The sequence below is a fragment of the Pipistrellus hanaki genome (assembly GCF_964339955.1).
Source record: "Pipistrellus hanaki genome assembly, chromosome: 9".
In the NCBI taxonomy this organism is placed as follows: Eukaryota; Metazoa; Chordata; class Mammalia; order Chiroptera; family Vespertilionidae; genus Pipistrellus; species Pipistrellus hanaki.
Genome location: NC_140511.1, coordinates 11253621 through 11277042, shown reverse-complemented (window position 1 = coordinate 11277042; position 23422 = coordinate 11253621). Strand labels below are relative to the sequence as shown.

The window sequence follows — 23422 nt, the reverse complement described above, 5'->3', positions numbered from 1 at the left end:
ATCAGTGAGAATAAAAGGAACTACAAAGAAAGACATAAATGTCCCTGTGGACTTGGGAGTCAAAGTACCAAGACTCTGACTTAGTAACCTTGTGAACTTGGACAAGTTATGTGACCTTTCTAAGCCTCATTTTATCATCTGTACAATGGGATGAAGACAATGCTTACCTCCCTCCTAATAATACTGTGGAGATCAGAGGTGATTATGCATGTAAAACAGCCAGTCACACTATGGTGTGGAATAGATCCTAGCCATGAGCTAGTACCCCAAATTATCCACATAGAGCTGTCCACCAAACCCATAAAGTGTTTCTCATCTGGAGGTATGGGAGCGGCAAGTACAATAAATCAACATTGTTTTTCTAGGTATTTGAGTCTTCTGATTCAAGGAAGCATATAATAGGCTGGCGGGAATCTGTCACTGCTTTCTAAAACCTGCACTTTTAAGGAGAAATGAACCAAAGTCTAAACCTGGGTAACAGCAACGTGGGGGTCACCTGAGGTTCACACCCTGCCTCACAGAACAGAGGGGCGAGTTTGGAAGCAAGAGGGAGGCATGCACCTGCCAGTGCTGCCAGTGGCACATCGTTTGAGTAGTCTGAGGGATGGAGTAGCTCTGTGGATTGTCACCCAAAAGGAGGGCACCCACCTGGGAAAGCCATTCCTCCACTCTGGCTGCCTTAACCACGGGGGGAAGGAATGCCATCGTGTGCAGAGCACAGGTAACGGGGCAGTGAGCCAGCACCCCCTGACCTCAGGGGTCTACTAATGGGGACTAGAAGTGATCCTGGAATTGTGCATTATGCTAAGGACAAACCTCAGGGGTGGGCTATAGATTTTATTCTAATATCCACCTAGATAGGGTGTAAAGCCTCCTTCCATCTCATCAAAAAGAATGCGATTTCTATTTTCTTCACAAGGAAAGTAGCCAGGTTCAGAGACAGTATGCTGTAAATAAGTATGTCATGTGTGCATATGTGTATACTAGTATACTCATAGCGGGGTCATTTACACTCCTAACAAGAAGGAAGACATGCACTCACACCCTCAGATATTTATGAGACGCTGGCATTTTCCCGCCTATGGTTACTCATTCTGTGTCCTGTCAGTCCATGGCTCTTTTTCCTGGTATTACCCTAACCAAGACACCGCCTCGGAGCAGAAGTGACCCGGTTTGTCATAGTTAGACCGGACAGGCGGTGCTCCCTCAGCTAAGGGGGAACGGCCGCCACACACAGCTGACAGGAAGATGTAAGTGGGGAAAAGGTTTAAAACGCCCGGCACACGGCGGGATGCTCACTAAAATGTGATTAGAGAATGATATTCATTGAAACGTGCTTTAACGATCCTGTAAAAAGATATTAAGAGAGCAAACAAATTTTAAAAAAGGTGTCTAAAGCAGTACCTATAGGTTGTTAAGGTAGATACCAAGGACCTTCTGTTTTTCCCCATTTATTTACTACCTAGCAACTTCTTGTAATCTAACAGGTTCCTGCAGAGAGTAGGGTGGTTTGCTCATCAGAGCAGGAGAAAGGCTAGCCCAGGCATCCTAGAAAATACCCAGGGGAATACACTTCCTAAGCTGAAAAGCATGGACTGCTCAGGTTGGATTCTGCAGTCGTTAGTTCTCACGCCATCTCCCTCCCAGGTGCCTGGGGACCCCGCCGTCCTGGCTGGCAGGCCCCTCGTTAGAGGGAGAGGACTGGCACCGCCCTCCCAGGGAGACGCCAGGGTCTGCCCCAGGCCCTGCATCTTCAAGTTCTTGAAGGAAACAACTGGGCTGTGGGCTTTCCACTCGACCAAAGACCTGGGGAGAGAGTTACAAGCAGCAGCAGCGTGTGCGGAGGCTGAGGGAGGAGAGCTGCATCGCACGTACCATATACATACAGCGTATAGTCCGAGTGCGCCTTCCCCACGACGTTGTAGGCCTCGCAGCGGTACGTCCCGTTGTCGGTCTTGTTGAGGTTATTGATGAACAGGTTGGGCCCGGACAGCACGGCGTGCTGGGGCATCTCATCATCGACTCGCACCCAGGTCACCTTGACAGGCCTGCCGGGAAGAGGGGGGACAGGCGCGTCATCGCCCTCGGTAAACCGCACGCAGGGCGACACCATCAGAGGGGACTACGGCAGGCAGCTTACGCTCACAGAATTACCAGCTGTGAAGTCTCCAAAACATTTGTTTGGGATATAATTTTCTTTCAACGTGATCAGGTGTTGAAAAACTTTCAACACGCCGCAAGTGGGAGTCTCATTATTTCCAATTTACCTTCAACAAATCAGGAAATAACCAGCCATCCTATTTGGTCTGGTTTCACACCAATTCTGCTAGGACGGAGCTCACCCATTGTTATTCCTCTCATTAACGAGGGGAGCCTGCACCCTGGGCTAGCGATGCAGGCATTAATCTGGTGGTGACCGGCACCACAAGACACCTGCTTAGAAGACACGTGTGATATTGAAATGGATTTCCAGTTTCACAAGAAGGAACGGGCTTCCGCACCCGAGGAGCCCATGCCTTGGGCTCTGCTCTGGGAGGACCACCTTTTCTCATTGTGGAAAGATGCGATCGCTTCCTCTGCCCTCCTCCAATCCAGCCGTGCCGCCCGCTGCCCGCGGCCACGTGGTGCTGTGCTTCCTGGCAGTGCCTCCTCTCAGGCTCTGCCAGGCCCCCTGCCCCGCTCTGCCCTGTGTGCACCCAAAGTTGGAGGCCTCAGGGCATCCCCACCCCGAGGGACCCTGGGGCCAACTCTGCAGGGAGCACGGTGCATGAGTGATTTAAGTACCACATTTGGTCCATCTGGAAGAAGCACATTTCCCAAGATGCACCAGAGCCAGAACTGCCCACACAAATGATTCTTCCACAGCATCTTTGCAACTAGCGTCTTTCGGGCGGCTCCTTCGACCTCCAAGGAAATCAAGGAAATCGAGGAAATCGCGGCCATGACAGGACTGTACCTGAATGGGGCTGAAGGGAGAGTGGGGCCCACTCCAGTGCAGGGGAACATCCCTGTCCCAGCGCCACCTCCGGGCGCCACCTCCAGGAGCCACCTCCGGGGGCAGCGATGCGACAAAGGAGCTGCTGGGGGCGGAGACTCAGGCGCCTGTCCAGCAGCATCCCAACCTCCAAAGGGGACCTGAGGTTACCATTTTCTTTAACGACACAAGTGCCTGCTGGCACAGCTGGTATGTCATTTAAGAATCAGCACCGCAGGTGCTCCGTGCGGGCAGCGGCCAGCGGGCCCATCTGAGCCCAGACTGGGGTCCTGTGCCGGACAGCTGCGACCACCACCAGGGTGTGTGCTGGGCACGGGCGCAGCTCTAAGGGCAAGTCAAAGGACCCCTTTCATTCCAGGCCAGTGGTCAGCAAACTCATTAGTCCACAAAGCCGAATACCAACAATACAACAACTGAAATTTCTTTTGAGAGCCAAATTTTTTAAACTTAAACTTTTTCTAACGCCACTTCTTCAAAACAGACTCGCCCAGGCTGTGATATTTTGTAGAAGAGCCACACTCAAGGGGCCAAAGAGCCGCAGGTGGCTCTGGAGCCGAAGTTTGTGGGCCACGGCTCTCTGCCATTTCTGGAGGAAGCGAACAGGCCACGTGCAGGTTGGGTCAGCAGCAGCGATGCCAGCTTGCTCAGACTTGCACCTGTTCCTTTGCGACAGGAACAAACAGCCTCTCTGGCATCCATGTGCCAAGGAAACGGGTCATTTCGGTCCCCGTGGCACATTCCATCGAACACAGCACCTTCTTCAGCAGAAGAAACAGACAAAACATAGTTCAGCAAGCCACACGCTGGGAGCGCAGTTAATGTGGCTGAACACAGGTATCCCAAGCGGCAAGCGGCCCGTGAGCACAATCTTCTCTCCTGGGATTGTTTGGGAGAGGGCAAGCTGCTAACCAGGGCATCGCTCAAGCCGTCTTCAGAGGAGACATCGAGTCTCCCAGCATTCACAGAGGAGAGGCAACTCTGGACACCAGGAGACGCGCAAGACGCCTGCTACCTCCGAAGGCCGCCTTGCAAAGGGCGGCGGCCAGGACAGAGAGCAGCCAGGCCGGGCCCTGGGAGAGAGACGCGGCCCTGGAGCGGTGGGGTGAGAAGAGAGCCTCCTGCGGCCAGGCTCGCGGCTCCCGTCCCCACCACGGGCCGTTCCTTAGCTGCTGTGGGAAAGCCCTCTCCACAGCTTCTTGTTCAGATGCTCCCTGTTCCTCACAGGAAGACGGTGACAATGACGCTGGTCCGCAACACTGAGAGGAGAAAACCATGCCGGGGGGACAGCAGGGGGAGCTCAAGGCTGTGCTGTTGGGGACGCTGGGAGTTTGAGTGCGGGTCCTGGCACTGCCCCGAGGTGCCCCTTTAGGTTCCATGGGTTTCTTTCCCCTCAGAAGCAGTTAACACCCATCTTCACTCCGAGGGAGGGAGTCCCCCTCCTCCCCGGCTACACTGCGGTGGGCTTTGCCGCATTAGTGATGACACGCAGTTTCTCTAATTTGCCTTCATTCGTCTAGCAGGGGCAAGCACCTTCTTCACACTTGCAATGAAACTAGAGTGTTGGTTGGTTCTTTTCACACACATATATAGGGTATCCCCCCAGAACAGATACACACACTTTGAATAATTATAAGGCAGTGTTTATTAAAATACATTTCATTTTCAAAACTGAGCTATTAGCTGTTAAGGTGTGTATACATTTGGGTGGGGGAGATGCTGTATATATCTTGAGGAAAGTTCCTGAATCATTCCTTACTAACTAAAATAATCCCAGTAGTTGCTTTTCTTTGCAGGAAAGAGAAGCAAAATCAAAGGTAGGGCATATTCATTTTCCCCCGGCTGGCCCTAAACACAGCAGCTTAATTTTTGTCTAAAAGCTATCCTTCTGGCGGCTTAGACATTAACACGGGGGCAGTAGATATATCATTAGATTGTGGGCACACCAACCATTTATTGGGATTATTTTTTTGTGTAGGAGAGAAAACAGTTTTAACAATCATGTGCTGATTATAAAATGGAATTAGCTGAGATTTCAATCTTAGCTGGTATTTCATTTTTCCCCCCCTAAGGTCACCATTAAGAACCACAGATATTTATTCCACTGAATATTCTTTTACTTCCTGAAAAAATATTCCACCTTTACAGCAGGAGAGACTCACAGGCCAATCTCTGCGTGGTGACCTTTGCTGCTGTGACACCCCCGATTCTCCCACCCCGGCTGACCTTGGCCTTGAGAACTTACTGGGGTTTCCCGCTGACTTCACAGGTTAGTTCAAGCGCGTCCCCTTCCCGGGTCAGGCCTTGCAGAGGGTAAGTCATCTGAATGTGCACCCGAGGCTTATCTGTGTGACAACAACACAAAGGACAATGTTTAGAGGATGGTATCGTCAGGCACCATCAGGCGAGCTTCTGCCACCCGCCCGGAGTGCCAGCCCCCACCGGCCCCACCCGCCGCCTTCGCTAACTCCCTTCTAATTAGTTAGTAATCCTGGCATTTGCTCAAATTAAATAGCCTAATAACGCTAAGGAGTGAACCAGAATAGATAAGAGATTCATAAGCCAACTGTGCCACATCAAATATTTCCTGTGAAATACATTTCGTTACATTGAAGTTTATCTCCAGACTCACTCAAGCTAAAGGAAACTCATTTGCTTTCATGCTGAGGTGAAGCCGCAGATATTTGTGGCGCTCGGAATTGATACATTTTATCATATATCATATGTTACTGTGCGACAATGCGTTGTGACGCTGCATATTAATGAGTTTGCCTCTTCTATGCTCGTTTTCAAATGGGAAAGGCACAATTCCCCGTTCTACTCGAGCGGTTTTGCAGACAGGGAGATGGGAGTCCTGGTGGCTCGTAGTCAAATAGTTAAACTCGGACTTCTCGCAGGTAAACAAAAGCACAAAGGAAGGGTTCCCACAGTCTCCTGAGTGCCTGACCTGGGGACGGAAACCGGTGGAGAAACAGCCCGGGTTTTGTGGATGAGAACACTGGTGCGGAGAATGGAGCAGAAATAAGCCTGAGAGAGGGTCCCAAGAAATGCATGTTGGGGGAAATTTCTGATTCAAAATTATGTTTTCCAATAACAATCCATGTTAACACCAAGTGTGCAGGGAAGTACTTAGGTAGGTGATCCGGCTATTCTTACTTCCACTAGCCACTTAAATACTGAGTTTGTATCCTAGTGGTTTGGCTCAGTGGACAGAGCATCGGACTGCAGACTGGGGTTCCCGGGTTTGATTCTGGTCAAGGGCACATGTCTGGGTTTCGGGCTCAATCCCCAGTAGAGGGCATACAGAAGGCAGCCAATCAATGATTTTCTCTCATCACTGATGTTTCTCTCTCTCCCTCTCTGAAATCAATAAAAATATATTTAAAAAAAAACACACACACAAAACAAGAAACAAAACAAAACAGAGTTTGTAAGCGTATGAGAGCTAAGTGAGGGAGGGGCAGGGACTAAGAAGGGGAGAGGACGATCTTGGAGTTAAATACCCAGGCAGATACATTTACAAATAAAACCTAGATGAAACTGGGGTTTTACTTTTTGTCTGTTCTGAACAAGCTATTAATCCCTAAATCAGTTTCTCATTTAATTCTGTGACTCTGTAAATGTATATTTTTGAAAATATTCCCAAGCGTAATAAATGTGAGAGGGCAAGACATCAGTTGGCTGAAAGGTCAAAATAATTTCCATTTCTCCCCTCTGTCAGGCAATCACAGGCCCAAACAACAGCCCCCTGGCCTTTACAAGCGGTGGCCGCTCATTAGCATTCCTCCTATGGAACCAGGGAGGACTCCGGACCGGGGCTCAGCCTGTCTCAGCCGGACCCGCTGGCCAGGCTGCACATGAGGCCTTCTCCTGGGTGGCTGCTTTCCTGGTGTACCAGAGGTCTTGCTTCCCATCAGAGATCTCTCTCTTATGGCTGAAAACCACAAGGCACGCGAGGCCTTTGGGAAGCACCCCTCCCCACCCCCACGCTGACACGGTGAGTGGGCAGAGCTTCCCGAGAAGCTGGGTCACTTTTCAGAGACAGGCTTGCCGGCCTGAGTGCCAGAGGAGGTGCAGGTGACGGCTCTATTCTCAGACCTGCTGGCGAAAGAGATGCTTAGCAGCAAAATGGCGAGGGTTTCCAGCTGATGACTGTGTAGGAAGCGAATCAGTAAAGAAAGGCACAGGCCAGCAGGATGACCTTGACCGAGGACGGACTGCTGGAGGGCGCTAGAGCTCCTCTGAGAGCTACGGGCTCTGCCGTAAGCTACATGCCGCCATGCCTGTTGGTTTTGGTGATGGGACACACACATAGAGGCTGGCTGGGGAAGTTTATGAAAAACAAACACAACAACAACAGAGACCACACGAGACCCGCTCCCTTGGAGTTCATTCTCAGAAGCAGCATCAGGGACAGAGTCCGTGGTCGGGAGCCTCTGTCATTCTCACCGTGAACCATTCTGGGTGAGACTGAAGGTAAAGCCCCTAATCGGGCTGAAATGTCATGTTTGCTTAGGGGCTAATCTCTGACTCACGGAAGGGCTAGGTTTTCCATGCGCTGCTGACTTCAGCTCGGCAATTTAGGGGAAGCAGAGGTTGTATCCAAGGCTTTCTTTCCCCATGTGTAATTCACGAGCAATCAGAGAGGGAATGCTTTCAGCATAGCCACTAAGGGTTCTACATGCTCAACGTCCACCCTACGCAATAAAAGCCTGGTATGCAAACTGTTCGACCGGGAGTTTGACCACCAGGAGTTTGACTGCTTGCTATGTCGTGTGCTAACCATCGGGGGTGGCGCGGAACATGGCGGGCATCGGCGATGAGGCGCTGGCAGTGGGCGGCAGTGGAGGTACTGCTGGCCCCAGTGGGCCCCAACGAGAGCGGGACCGCAGCGGGATGGTGGAGCAGGCGAGCGGGCAGTGCCAGGCCAAGGCAGGTGTGAGTGGGGGCCTGATTGATCTGCAGAAGGCAACCAGTGGTGATGCGGGGACTGGGGCTGTTGCCCGGCTGTGACAGATCTCCTGGCAGATGGGATGGTGTAACAGGTAACAGGGTGGTGCCAGGCCATGGCAGGGTGCCAGGCAGGGCTGTGGGGCTAGGACGCTGGGGGGTGTGAACTGGGGCTACAAGCTTGGGGGCTTGAGCTGGGATCCCATCCCCACCTGTGCACGGATTCATGCACCAGGCCTCTAGTTAAAAACAAAGAGAGTGCTGAACATCTAATCCCCTCCGCCTTTTCAGTACAACTGAATTTGTTTTAGGTAAATGTTTCTTTATGTTACTAATGGCTGCTTACCGGTCATCAATTTTCACATAAATTAGAAAGAACAAGAACAAGCTATACGTTTGCTATATCTGGAACTTATGTTTAAAAGTCATATACTATGCCATAGAAAAGGCGCCTTCATTTTTGGTAAATGATTTTCCTCATTTACCCTTGAGGTTTCTGGAGACACACCACGCTGTACTTATGGGTGCAGCTGCCACAGTTACCTCAACAGCCACGTGAGAAGGTAAACATGCATCTTGCTGGTGTCACACAGAAACATGCCTTCCTCTGAGGACACATTCAGGGTCTACATTCAGTGTATGACCGACCGCAGGGCAGCCGGGCTCTCCTCTCGCCCAGAGGGACCAAGCGGAAGGTCCGTGTGCCCAGGTCCCTCCCTGAGTGAAGGCAACTCACAGGCCAGTCCGGGCCCTGTCCCTTCCCCTGGGAGAGGAACTCGCGTCTTCTCAGCAGGAGCCTGGAAGGAAGCCCTGTGGTACCGCCGGAACCTCTCACTCAGGGTCGTAAACATTTCTCAGAAGGATCCTGACGGCAGAATCACCGTCAAAACACAGAGCAGTCAGACGTCTGACTCCACAGCCCAGGCTCATCAGTAATATTTTAATTATGTTCATAAATCACATGTTATGCCCCACCACATCTTTTCTGAAACGGAAGCAGATGCCAAGATGTGTTTTGAAATACTGAGGTAAGGCCCAGTCCGTTTTCTGGTGACCATTTTCTGTATCGGCTGGTGGTGCGGGCATAGGCTGAAAGCCTGGGGACACTTTCTATCCCAGGGCAGTAACTGTCCAGGCATGTGATGCTCAGAGCAGCTTCCTGTCATTGCAAAATGGAGCTGCTCCAGAAGTAAGAACAACAGTAGAATCCATGCACGTTTGGAATTTTACAATTATAGAGATGGCCTCGCCCAGAGCCAACCGATTAGGTGGAGGAAGCTGAGGTTTTAAAAACACACCGGAACTCCCCCCTTCCCCCGTAGAAGACACCTAGCAAGGCTGCCACAGCACCAGCGTCCCTTCATCAGCCAAAGGTGCACCGAGGGCTAAATACCGAGGCCTCAGTCACTCCACAGGAGCAGCCAATTAAAAAACAACACGAGAAAGGTGCTCTGATTTGATGAGCTTCCTTTAAATGCACTTTGCCCTCCATAGAGGGGCCATGTACACATATAAAAGGAAGCTCTGAGAGAGGCGAGGGTGGCTGCTGGCAGACTGCAGCTGGTGCCACGCCAGCCACACAGCCTATGATCTTCTCAGAAGATCTGCTTTGTGTTTCCCTCTCCTATGCTAACGGTAGCCTCCTCGCTGGCCAACACCAGCGCATCGGGCCTTTATTTAAAGGGCGCGATGCCACCATCCTCACATCCGGCTAGCAATAAGAGCTGTGGCTAGGGGAGGCCTCCCTCAGCCAGCAGACAGGTCACCCCCAGAACTACAGGCACCCCCTTCTCTCCCTGACATTCTAATTCAAGAATGTTGGTGTCAAATGTCCCAAGGCCGGGTGGGAGGGTGGGGGGTGCGGTCCTCATTGTGGTACAGCCTGGCAGGGGAGTCCCACTTCAGTACAGCCTGGCCAGGGGAGGGTCCCACTGGGGTATGCCATGGCTGGGGGTGGTCTTACTGAGGTACAGCCTGGCTCGTGCACTCGGGTGGGGTGCACTGAGTATGAAGAGTCTGTCAATCATGGAGGATTACCGCAGCTTGGAGTAGGTGACAATGCAAAGATTCACCTGATATTTGGTGAGTATTAGGGGCTATTTGTGTTAGAAGCAAGAATCAGCACCTACGATGGTGCCTAGACTGTTGGGAGAGGAGTCTGCCCTGAAGGAGGGCAACTCTAACACAGATATGGATGATAAGAGAGCAGGGATGGGTGGTTAGAGAGTGGGGGTGGGACCATTAGAGAGCAGGTATAGGACTGGTTAGACAGCAGGTGTGGGTGGTTAGAGAGCAGTGTGGGTGGTTGGAAAGCAGGGTTAGGTGGTTAGGGAGCAGTGTGGGAATGGTTAGAGAGCAGGGGTAGGTGGTTAGGGAGCAGTGTGAGACTGGTTAGAAAGCAGTGTGAGTGGTTAGAGAGCAGGGGTAGGTGGTTAGAGAGCAGTGTGGGAATGGTTAGGGAGCATTGCTTTACACAAAATGAAAGAAAGGAAGAGTGGGAGGGAGAGTGTATTTCGTTGGGGGGAAAAGAGCGAGACGGGCGATCAGAGAGAAGCAGGCCTGTCGGACCCCAGCCATCCGCTGTGAAGAGTGCACCTGAGAGCAGAAGCTGCTCCCAGAAACCTTCAACCTGCCACTTCCAACAGGATGCTTCCAACTTGCAGGTTTTCCTCCCTCCCCCGCTGCAGGGCTCCAAGGACAGGGGCGATACTTATTCTGATGCAGATAAAGAGCAGGGTTCGACTGTCCCCTCCGTGCCCAAGTTCCCCCAGTGGAGGGAATGAAAGCAAACCTCTAGCCTTCTCTGGACCTGGATGAAGGAGATATGGGTTTACGAAATACCTGCCAGCTTGCCTCATTGGTATGCGCTTTGAAACATGTCCACGTCCATGATTGACAGTCAGATGGTAATCAGAGCAGGGAAGGCACCCAAACACCCACCCCTGGGTCTGCTCATGCTCCCTTCCAAGACTTATCTCTTAATTTTTATTTTATTTTTTACAAATATGCACACGCACACACAAAACCCTCACAGGATGAGGAGTTCAGCAAGAACATCTTAACGAGCAAGGCTACGATGGGCGAAAGCAACAGACACGGCGGCAATTCAAGAGCCGGAGGTCACCTCAGTCCACAGGGAGGCTTCCCATCGGAGCCGCGACCTGGCTTCCGCGCCGAGGTCCCAGTGTGCCTTCCAGCTCCCAGCTCCTGTGGCTGCGTGGCCACCTTGATGCTATTGAGACAGCTTTCTTTCAGGGCACAGACTGCGAGCTGTTCCTGCTCACACCGGCTCTTATGTGACCAGCGTGCGCTCCCCTCGGACGGGAGGCCGCGCTAAGCGGTTCCCATTGCACCGGGCTCGGCTCTGCTATAATTAACCAACACCGCGCACCTCGCAAGGAAAAACGCTCAGAGAGAACCCAGGGTCACGTAGCTCAGAACATTCAAAAGCAAAACCGGCTCCTGCCCAACAGCTAAGGGAAGAGAGCTTTGAATTGCAGCGGGCAAGTACAATTATCTCCTGTTTTAAACATTTAGCTGCACGCTGCTGTGTCCTTGTCGGGCTGCGCGCGAAAGCTCGGGAAGCCGAGAGCCCTACTGTATGCTCTCCGTTCCCACAACGCTCCTATGAGAAAACCTTACTAATGAGCTTGCAAACGAGCACCCAACAGGGAAATGTCACAAACAAGAGCAGCTAATGCCCCAGAAAATCAAATAACTGAACACTTGGCTGATTGTGGCGCTTTCATATTTATACGGAAAGGGGGGTGGGGCCGCTCCAATTCTCCGCTTTTGAAAGGGTCAACACCTTGTGAACAAAACAGCTCGTTTATTTATGTTCAGAAATCTCCAGATGATAAATTACACTGACGTTAATCACTTCAATGCATACTGCACAATTAATATCCACACTCACCACAAAAATCTAAGGATTATTAAAAATGTGACAGCCTCCACTTCGGGCTGATTTTTCACATAATTGGGCAAAACAATTTCTCCTGATACCACAAAATACAGACAGGGTCCTAACAACAACAACAACAACAAAAAATGCTGCAAAGTTCTGTGTTCAGTTAATTAGGACTTAAATCCACAAGACAAAAGCAATTCCAAGCTGTAGCTCAGGCCTTGTCTTCTCCGCGGTCTGGGGGCACTGTGAGCATTTTCTCTCTCTTCTCCTTTTCCTGGTGCATTTAACATAAAATATGTAATGGCATACCATGTAGATTCTCATTACTTCATTTCCTTTTTAAAAATAGTATTCTTAGGAGGACATCATTTATATAGAATTTAATCCCTGATGTGTCATTTAACCCTGTTCATATCCTCTCAGATGAGAGAGAGGTTTCCATAAGCTGTCATGTGACAAAATGGGCCCAGCTGAGCCCAGTGAGTATACTCAGTGCTAATCCTATCAGGTCAGCGCAGCCCCCGAGGAAGCCGAATTCACCCTGAGTAGAACGATTCTTCCTCTGAGGTTCGTGGGTGAACTCAGTATTTCCTGGTGATAAGTTCATATTTATCACTAATAATATAAGAAATCCTTTGAGGCCGACACCGGTTTGGCTCAGTGGATAGAGCATCAGTCTGGGGACTGAAAGGTCCCAGGTTTGATTCCAGTCAAGAGCATGTACCTTGGTTGTGGGCACATCCCTGGTGGGGGGTGTGCAAGAGGCAGCTGATCGATGATTCTCTCTCATCGATGTTTTTAACTCTCTATCCCTCTCTCTTCCTCTCTGTAAAAAAATCAATAAAATATATTAAAAAAAAACCCTAATAGTTGTATGTCTTTTTAAGTTATATATTTATTTAGGTAATATTTATTAGATATGCATAGCAAATAAAACTCATAATTTTATAGATCTTTTACATGGGTTTTGGGTAGGCTAAAGCAATAAAGTGACGTAAAGATAAATTCTAAACGGGGCAGGAACACAGATAACGTGTTGATATGGCAAAACTTGTGAAAGTGGCCCTCAAGTAACTGAAGTTAGGAAAACTGGAGGGTCAACAGACTTCTTAAATCGTGAGCAAAATGCAGTGAATATGTAACTTTGTTAATCTTTTCCGGGGTCTGCAGCTATCAAAGGTTTTTAAAGAGGTCAGTGACCCCATAAAAGGTTAAGGACTGCTGGCTCTAAGGGCCTGAGCCAATAAATAAATAATGGGCTAAAGTTCCTTCTCACAGGGCATCCAAAATGATTCCCCGTCCATGCCGGTTGGCTACTGATCCTCAGGCATTAAAGTGCCTCTTCTTTCCTCACGGCCATCCAGACGGCACGGCTTGTCTGCGGAGAGAGGCTCCCCTGGGAGAACGGAGCCCAGTCACCAACACCACGGCCAACGACGGAGAAAGCCTGGTGCCCAGTGACCCAGCACCGTGGGCGTCTGAGGCCTGAGGCTCCTTGTTGTGCACAGCAGCTGGGTTCCTAAGAGTGCAGCCGTGGGAGTGATGGAGAGAATCCCGCCGTCTGTAGAAGCTACTGGGGCATTCCTGGCTGACTCAGCAAGCCCTCACTGCGCTCTGGGAATGCAGGGGTGTGAATGAGCCTGCAGCGACCTTCCTGAGCAGCAAGTCTCATTTAGGCGCCAAACCAGACTCCCAATTCCCCGCAGATTACGGTAATGCTTTGCGATTCTTAGCCTTCTTTTATGCAAGGAAACTTTTTTCTTTACATACATTCCAAATCACGGAGCATCAGGGATGGAATGTGTGTGTGGCTGATGGGAAGAAGGGAGCAGAGCCTCCCATAAGGAGATGCCGCCTTAGAGAGACAGGATCAGCAGCTGCGTCTTCATTCTTGGAGGCATTGCGGTCCTCCCCTGCAGCGAGGGGCTGGCAGCGCTTTGTGGCTGAAGTAAAATGCATGGAGATGTGGTGCTTTACTTCTTTTCTTAAGGGACAAAGGCCACCTGAATCTACACAGTAAGGAAGACGCAGCTTATAAATATCATTATCACGTCTCCCCAGGGCCGGAGGGTAGTGCTCAGAGCGCTGAGCACCGGGTGTGAGTGCCATGTTGTAGGTGGGTGGGTTGGGTGCTGTTGGAAGGTATTCTGGGGAAGCTACTGAAAGAGTTTGGGGGTGGGAACTGGGAGAGTACCACGCAGGTCTCACAAAGGAGCTAATGCATTATTGAAGCTAATGGGCCCCTACAAGGGAAGTTAATGGATATTAAGTTTGCTTAAGTGAATTACATATTAGCAAAGTCAAAAGAAATCTACTAACTGCCAATTTAGATAACATCTGATCATTTATGTTTTCCCATTATAGGGACATCACACCACAATAGTTTTAGTGATATGAAAATTATAAGCGGCTGCCATAATGAAGCTACATAATGAAGTAAGGAAATGAATTAACAAGGAAAACCTGAGTTATGTAATGTTAAATTGAGCCAAGCTCACAGAGTAAATAAGCAAGGCTTGGAATGGGACGGTGGTCTTTTAGAAGAAACTGTTTGTAACCTGCCCAATCCCTTGTTTTGCTCCGTTTAAACACACAGAGGCTGCAGGAGGTTGGATGGTGGTCCCCAAACTTCCTAACCCTGGGAGCCTGGGAAAGGAGTCTTTACAGATGACTTTACATTTTAACTAGTTAAAAAGGATCTAGAAATAAGAATATTCTGGACTTGTCTGGGGCCCTAAGTCCAATGACCAGTGCCCTTATAAGAGACAAACAGGAAAGGAGAGCCACGTCCAGATGGAGGAGAGAAGGGAGGGATGTAACCATGACCAAGGAAGCTGGAGCCTCGAGCAGCAACAACAGGCAGGCCGCGCCTCCCGGAGCTGTCAGAGGGAGTCGGGCCCTGCCCACACCCCGCTTTCTGGCTGCGGTCTCCGGTCTCCCCGCACCGGAGACAGTGCATTGCTGCCGCGTTAAGCCACCGGGTCGCGGCCATGTGACAGCGGCCTGGGGAGGTAACGGAAGGATTCACGGAGGACCACGCGCTTCCTTCCCGGACCCCAGGCACTGCCACCCCACCCAACGCCGGCAGCCTTTTCAGCCTGCACACCCAAGGCCAAGCTCCAGGAGCCTCTGATGGGAAATGAGAGGTGGTTACTCAGGCTCAGCCTTGGTGTGGGGACCGTTTTTTTGCAGAAAACAGGTATTTTTTTCACAATTAGGAGAGCCCAGGGGAGAAGACGGAGAGAACACCTTTTGTCCACGGGGCACAGTGAGGAGATAGCTCACTCACCACGAGGTGGCTTTTATGGGTGAAGCCAGCAGGGCTGTGGCACTGAGCCCAAAGGGTTCCTTTCGCTTTTAGACTCACTGTATCACGTAAGCTAAAAATGGAACGGAGAATGTGCAAGCAAACTGCCGAATGCAAATACAGTCTCTCCCATAAAAACTTCAGTTCTTACGATGGGGTTAGAAAACAGGGAGAGGAGATTGCCCTAGATTTTGAAGTTGACATGGAAATGATTATAGTCAATATCAAAAAAAATGTAATTAACTCATATGCTAGAGCAGATTGGAATCATTTTAAAGTTTCACATTTAGGTTAAATCTAGTATTTTAAAAATCCTCATTGGCACTCAGTAATATGGCTGTGTTTCAGGGAAATAATCCTTTGCTTATTTTTCTACCAAGACAACTAGATAAAAACTCTATCTATACTGCCTAAAACATATGCATTCAAAAAACGGCTTCTGAAGTGTTTTAAGCAATTGCTGCTCTGGACCCTCAGAACGGAACACAGGGGCACTGCTACAGCGTGAATGTTGGTGTGTCCCCCAAATCCGTATGCTGCAGCCCCAGTGTCCTGTGGGACAGGACCAGGGGGTGGAGCCTTAGGGAGGTGCTTAGGTCATGAAGGCAGAGCCCACATGAATGGGATTCAAAGAGGTTCCCTGGAGCTCTTCAGCCCCTTCTCCGTGTGAGGACACAGCGAGAAGGTGCCTGCGTGCACCAGGAAGTGGCTTTCACCGGAACGTGACCGTGCTGAGCCTTGATCTCGGACCCCCAGCCTTCAGGACCCTGAGAAAGCCATGGCTGTTGTGTATTAGCACCAGCCGCTCTGTCTGGGTATGTGTGACAGCAGCCAGCACGGCCCGACGGGTACTCACACTGCACCTCCAGGTACCGCTGGGTCTGCAGGTTCCCGGTGACGGCGGGGTGCTCCACCTGGCAGATCACTGGGACCCCGTCGTCCTCCCTGCGCACCTTCAGCATCAGCTGACTGGTCACGGTGTACATGTCTGACCACTCCTCCACCTCCGATTTGCCTGGGGAGAAACCACACCGAGAAACCGGCAGCTGAGAGCATGTCTATGGCTGGGTTCAGACCCTCCGCTCTCCTGCCCAGCCCCACATCATCACACAAAGAGGATGGAAGCCACTCGGCAGAGGAACAACCTGTGGGGAGATGGCTGAGAAAATGATCGTTTCCTACTTTCAACCCGGCAGGGTGGTCTTTCAGATATATTGGGAGGGATACATTTCAACTACACATAACATACCATTTTCATTTAAATACATTACACATTTCCGTTCAGGAAAGGAGAAGAGAAGAGCATGCCACCTATGGTCATCTGAACTTGACCTGTCCACTAGGCTGTCATTCGGTTTAGAAATTCCAGGGCCTCACCCAGAACCCCCCAGGAGCTTAACCAGGAGAAGTATAAATGCCCCTGTCCCACCCCCCAGCCTCAATCAAGGGGGAAAGTAACACAATGGATCTGCATAATTGGAATGTAATTGAAATGTTTAAGCTCTGAGACCTTTGGAAGGCCACCACAGGCGCGGGGTGCGGGCAGAGCAGAGCGAGCGCGGGCGCCAGGCCAGAGGGAGCCGTGCCCACGGGGGAGCCGTGCCCACGGGGGCGGCTTCCGGACGGGATGAATAGGCCAAGGCAGCCATTCCTAACTGCACTCCCCGGGACAAGACGCACCATTAACTTTCTTTTAATGTTTTGTACATATCGGTACACATTTAATGGCTCAATTCACTCAGACAGAAAAGCAGAGGGGAAATGAGAAACTCCTTCCTTCCAAAACCACACCCAGGAACGGGAGAGTGAAACAGAGCGAGCTTTTTGAAACTTGAGCTGCTACACACATTTATCTGGTTCTACGTAGAGACTTTTACGCCCCCTTTCTCAGGACTGTTCCTTTCCTCCAGGTGCCTTCATCTACTCAACAAGCACATCCAGACACTGGCTCCATGCCTCGTGAATATTCACTCCTTCCATCTTCATAAGAACCACATGCTGTATATGGTATCACTATCCCCATAAGAGGAATGGAGGCATAAGGCGGCATTTCTGTCATGTGACCAGGAGCTCAGCCTAGTCCTTTGTGCTGGCTGCGACTCACAAGGCCACCTCCCCAAGGAAAGAACCGGATGCTAACATGTATGAGGGCTTAGGATAACTGACAGGGGGCAGGGAGGGTGAGGGCTTAGGTTAACTGACAGGAGGGGTGGGGAGGGGGAGGGGGAGGGCTTAGGATAACTGACAGGAGGGGCCTAGAGGGGGAGGGCTTAGGATAACTGACAGGAGGGGCAGGGAGGGTGAGGGCTTAGGATAACTGACAGGAGGGGCGGGAGGGGGAGGGCTTAGGATAACTGACAGGAAGGGCAGGGAGGGGGAGGGCTTAGGATAACTGACAGGAAGGGCAGGGAGGGGGAGGGCTTAGGATAACTGACAGGAAGGGCAGGGAGGGGGAGGGCTTAGGATAACTGACAGGAGGGGTGGGGAGAGGGAGGGCTTAGGATAACTGACAGGAGGGGTGGGGAGAGGGAGGGCTTAGGATAACTGACAGGAGGGGTGGGGAGGGGAGGGCTTAGGATAACTGGCAGGAAGAGCAGGGAGGGGCCAAGGCAGAGGGTAAGGTAGCAGCTCTCTGAGCTCTAGGACCGAAGCCTGAAATGGCCGAGCCAGGGAGACAGGGGGAGCAGGGTGCAGGGGCCGCCTGCTGGCCACCGCACCAGACACTGCACAAAAGCACAGCCAGGGAAACGGGCGACTGAACGGTAGGTTTCACAGGCAAGGTGGTGTCTGCTAACTCACAAGGAAGGTGACTGTCTCCGTCCCCCGCAGCCACTGTGCAGAGGGCACACTGGACAGCTGACAGGGCAGCCGGTGGTAGGCGACGTGCAGTTCACATGGTAAAGGCTGACATATGTTGTTTCTTAAATGGATAACGTGAGGACTTGGAGTTCTGACCACCCTGAGTCGTCGGGTGAACGCAAGGAGAATGGAGGGAACAGCATGGGTGGCCTGAGCCCTGGGGCAGCTCTCACAGTGGCTCCAGGTCACAGTGACTTCCACCACCACAAACTCTCACACCACAGAATGAGGACACGGGTTATGCTTTGCCCCCACACATTTAGAACGTGATGGTAGACCACCTCTAGACGAATGTCTTTGTTCTGGGACATGGGTTGCATTCCCTCGTTTCCCCAAAGGGACACGCCCCTGGGGCCTGGCGGCACCTCACCTTTGAGCTCCGTGTTGCCTTTGAACCACCGGATAGTCGTGGCTGGCTTGCTGGCCATGGCCGTGCAGTTGACTTCGATCTCCTCGCCCTCCACAGCCGTATCTTTCTGGATGTCGATGACCAGATTGCGTGGTGGGACTGCAAAGCAAACGTGTGTGTGTTTACCCACAGAATCTACTTCTGCACGCAGCCTTCCATTCAAACTAGCACCACTGCTCTCAGATGAGAGACACGTAATGGACATTTCTGATGGGAATGTAAAACACACTGACACTGGGAAGGAAAAATACAAAGTCATCATCAAATAAAGTGAATTAGGCACAATCGCTCTCTTCAGAATTTCTGTCCTAAAGTATCTCACGAAATGACCAGTCTCTTACCCCTCAGTTACCAGAGATCAAGTTATAACAACATAGATGTTAGATTAGTTACAGTCATTTAAAGATTGACCAGAAGAAGAGATAAAAGAGGACTACACACAATTCAAGGTGTCATCCTTACCTGGAAGTCTCTGAAAGAAATCTTTCTCCTTAAACTCAACCCTTGGATTTCAATCGTCATATGAAAGAATCTACAGTCAACCAGCAAAGTTCAGAAACTTGGAGTCCCTTAAAAGAATCCCTCACCATGAGCATCCAAAGAAAAGTGCGCCTCAGAACGAGTTCCATTCAATCAGAACCATTCACAGAGATCCAGAATGCAATCATTACCTCCGATGGGCGGCACATAATAAAATCCTTCTGTGAAGATGCAGTAATGCAGGAAATGCCCGCTCATTAGCAGTAACTTTCCATACTCTAAATGCCCCAGATTTTGGAAACCAAAGGTAGAAAAAACCACTAAGTAGTTGCATGTAGTTTTATTAGCCAGAATTAAAACCACCTTTCTCTAAGTATATTAAACATACCTGTAATAAAATAAAAATATTTTGTGGCTAAAATTCTAAATATCAAATCAAGAGTATGTAAGATGATGACAATGATGAAGAAATTATGTTATTTTTATGACACTGAGCAACAGTGAAACTTCATATGAGGCGCCGGCTTCTTGAAACAGAAGTCAGTAAGAATGCCAAATTCGTGGCATGAATCTAGGAGTATGTGCCCTGACCACCACGAAGAAGCAGGCACTTCTGAGACATGATTAATAAGTCCCTCAACTCAGAAGAGAAACAAGGAATTAAATATGTATACACATGCCATCCCGTGATCAAGTTGAATAATAAATCTGACACTGCTTCAAAAAATTATGGGATTAAAGCACGTATTTGGGATTTCCACCTGCTCTGGTCCAATGTGGAAAAAGGAAGGCTTCTTCCCACAGGAGGACCGTTATGCTGAGGTAAAGCAGGTGGAAATGCCTGGAGAGGACGGTGGAAAAGGAGATGATTTGCTGCATATGTTTCTCAGCAAGACAGTGTGGCGGTGATGGTGCCTCCTAGACCCGAAGCAGGCCTCCTTGCCATTCCCCGTGAGAGAGAAAAACAGCACATTTGCTCAATTGGATGTGTTGCTAAAGTGATATGGCCCCAATGAGTAGTTAAACATGAGAAAGAACTACCCTAGCTTACATACACTTTAGGAAAAAATAAGCATAAAGAGAGAGTCTAATCTCCAATTAGGAGTTGCACGTCTGTTAGCATTTTAGAGACACCGAAAGGCAGTTACAAAAGTAAACGGAACAACTTCAGCTAGCCATTTCCTAAACGTAGCTTATCTCTGCTGGAGGACAATCAGGTAGCTTCTAGGTTCTCGTTGCATGTACCTACACAGTTGGCAGGGAACACAGAATAGATGTCTGGCACCAACCAGGACTACTGAATTCTGAGTGCAGTACACTAGCGATACTGAAGAAAATGCTGTTTAAGCGAATGTGAGAGGAAAAGACTGTCCGAGCCTAAAGATAATAAGATTTTGGCGAACTATAAAGGAACAGAATAAGAAACGATAAAAGGCAAACAACCAAGGAGTAAAAAAATAAACTAGCAAAGTCTTCCCCACAAATGAAGGCATGAGAGTCAATCACTGTGATTGATGGGATGCCGCTCTGTGTAAGGAAACTTAGATCCAGTGCGAGGTGGGCCCCTGAGGACATGACAGAGGCAAGCGGCTAAGATGGTGCCATGCACGGAGCTCCCGTTCCTGGAAAGAGTAAGCCCAGAGATGGTCAGAGCCTGGAGCCAGGGAGCTCCGGGAGCACACATGAAGGTCTCTGTGTGATGGGACAGACCCAGTGTGTCACTGGCATGTCTCAACTGTCAATGAGATCTTTGTCAGATGTCTGTTTTCTGTGTGACGCCGGGTATTCTTCCTTCATTCTCATGCTGAGCCTTTGATACCTTAGCTTTCCTCATCACCTCCACCAGCTGTTTGTCTCCACTGGTGTTTCTTATGCTCCCCCTAAGACTGAGACGGTCGGAACGCTCTTTCCACATTAGTACATTGTCTGCTGGTTCCGAGTGGGGATGAGGAAAGGGTGGATAAAACGAGGCCAGAGAACTACCAATCCCTCTTGGAATTTGCTTGGGGTGGACAGAGTGATGGCAGCAAACAGGTCCTCATCTGGATTAACTACTGTCAGTATTTTCCTGTTAATGCTTCCTTTTTTAGCAAAGGATATACAGTTGACCCTTGAATATCACAAGTTTGAACTGTGTGGGTTGACTTATCACAGACTTTTTTCAATAAATATTGTAAATATATTTTATCTTCCTTATGCTTTTCTTAATATTTTCTTTTCTTTAGCTGACCGTATTGTAAGAATACAGTCTATAATATTTATAACATACAAAATATGTGTTAATGGACTGTTTGTGTTATCAGTCAACAGTAGGCTACTCGCAGCTAAGTTTTGACTAAAAGTTCTTTGTGGATTTCCTCTGGGGGGGGGGGGGGGTTGATGGTGGAGGGGGTCATGACCCTAACCCTGTTGTTCAAAGGTTAACTGTGCTCCAAAGTTCCCTAACCCTTCAGGGCGATTTCCTTAACGATGCCAATCCCAGGCATGCCTTCCTGAAGAGCTGAAGTCATCTCTGCGTGGACGGCTGAGGTAAACTTGTGGAAAACTTCAAAAGTGTTGGAAACGGTGACCAATGTAGAAAAATAAAGGACTTGTTCCTTGTGAACAACAGCAGCCTGAGAGGCAGTTAAGTGATTATTTCCAAGTCCACACTTTCCCCAAGACCGTAGCCAGTGTCTCTGATCTTTACTAAGCCTAGAAGAAACAGTCAAGTATAGGAGTTGTTTGGTTTACAAACATGAAATGAAATTTGATCATGTGAATCCCAATGGCTTATATTGATGTCAGTTATAAAGGTGACTTCTTTCAGATTTTTTGGTAATCCTCAGTCGAGGATATGCTTATTGATTCTAGAGAGAGGGGAGGGGTGAAGGAGAAAGAGAAGAAGAGAGAGATTGATTTTCTTATGTACCTGTCCTGACTTGGAATCGAACCCCTAACCTTTCAATGTACAAGACAGCACTCCAACTGAGCCACTCTGGCCAGGGCTCAGTTTTTTTCTTTCCTTTCCTTTCTCTTTCTTTCTTTCTTTCTTTCTTTCTTTCTTTCTTTCTTTAAAAGCAAGAAAGCTTTGGAAAATAGAAATGAAATGATTTAGGTATATCTTTCCAAAAATGGGGGTTGAACAAGAAAATCTTAAAGTTTACTTTGGTCTATTAAGTCTACCCTATTTTCCCTTTTGCCTACTCTAATATAAAAGAGGTTAGCAAAGTATAAAAATCCATTTAGAAAAAAATAAATGAAAACTGTTACTAATCAGAGAATACACTTACACATGGTCCCACAAAACAGGCACATTTACTATAAAAACTGCCTGCGGTCATTAATGCAAAAAACCAAAACTATATCCTAGGAAGTGCGTGTGGATAAAAACCTGAATGAAAGTCACATAGAAGGAAATACTAGAAAAGAGCAAAGAAATGGTATGGTTTTTCTTAGCCAGCCCCAAATCTATCCGAGTGCCAATTATAAGCATTAAACCTACAGCATTAAAAAAAAAAAAAAATCAGCAATTTCAAAATGCCACCTTAATTACAATGAGAGGGGTCTAAAACAGATCAGCACGTGAAATCTCACTCTAAGATCCTTTAAAGTAATTAGTTCCTCCAGTTCCTGGAATCCTAAGAGTGAGCACTAATCTTGGAAGGACAGGGGTGTAATAATACTGGCGACTATTATCAGTAACTGCATTAACCTTAAAGCAGTGCATTTTCTCTCTTGTTCACCTCCTCCAATGAACAGCAACACATAGAAGAGTCCTACACTGTGAATCGGAGAAAGAAATGCATGCAAAACGTCATAGGGGTTTTCAGTTTTCATGTGGGTAAGAACATAAACATGATAGTAACTAACAAATACCCATCTCTATGTCTTCTAATGATGCTGAGTTCTTTGCTGATGCTTCAAACGACTAACAGATGCACTACCATGAGCATCTTCAACCCATCGAGGCAGGGTATCTGTGCGTGGCCACACGGAGGCCTCTCCAGAGGACTGGACAGAAACGGAGATGCTAACTCAGCCTTCTTCTTCACTGTGTACCTACAAATCCCACACCGCAGAAGAAAGGCTTGAATATTGAGTATCAGTGAAATTTGCCAGATTTTGGAAAATGAAAGACTCAAACATTGATGACAACAATTTTACTCCATCAAGAAATCCTACAGCAAATTCAATAGGAAGAATATTAGATGAATGCATACTATCTGCAGAAAGAGTATCTAGTAGCATTACTTTCAGATATATTTAAGTTAATGCTTCTATACAATTGGCAGAAACCTATTTCTTCTAGAATAATCAGGCCTCCAAAAGCATTATAGGTAGACCTCTCAGAGCCTAGTGCTGGCATGCTGACCCCCAAGCACTGGGTGTGCGCAGTCAGACCACCTGCCCAGGGGGCCTGAGAAAACACTAGATGTGCACAGTCAGACCTCCTGGCCAGGGGCCTGAGAAAGCACTGGGTGTGCGCAGTCAGACCACGTGCCCAGGGGGCCTGAGGACGAATGTGCCAGACGC

At 49.1% G+C, this 23422-nt stretch overlaps 1 protein-coding gene across 6 annotated transcripts in view; it reads right to left on the bottom strand.

Moving 5' to 3' along the window:
- Nucleotides 1–23422, bottom strand: part of CADM1 (cell adhesion molecule 1) — a 337249-nt gene that overhangs the window by 34400 nt on the left and 279427 nt on the right. For all 6 annotated transcript variants that reach the window (XM_084893901.1, XM_084893902.1, XM_084893904.1 and 3 more), the window contains exons 4-7: nt 18389–18526; nt 16016–16174; nt 5238–5337; nt 1876–2048 (exon numbers count right to left, since the gene is read on the bottom strand). In XM_084893901.1, the coding sequence (XP_084750027.1) occupies nt 1876–2048; nt 5238–5337; nt 16016–16174; nt 18389–18526 (570 nt within the window). The remainder of the gene's footprint in view (nt 1–1875; nt 2049–5237; nt 5338–16015; nt 16175–18388; nt 18527–23422) is intronic.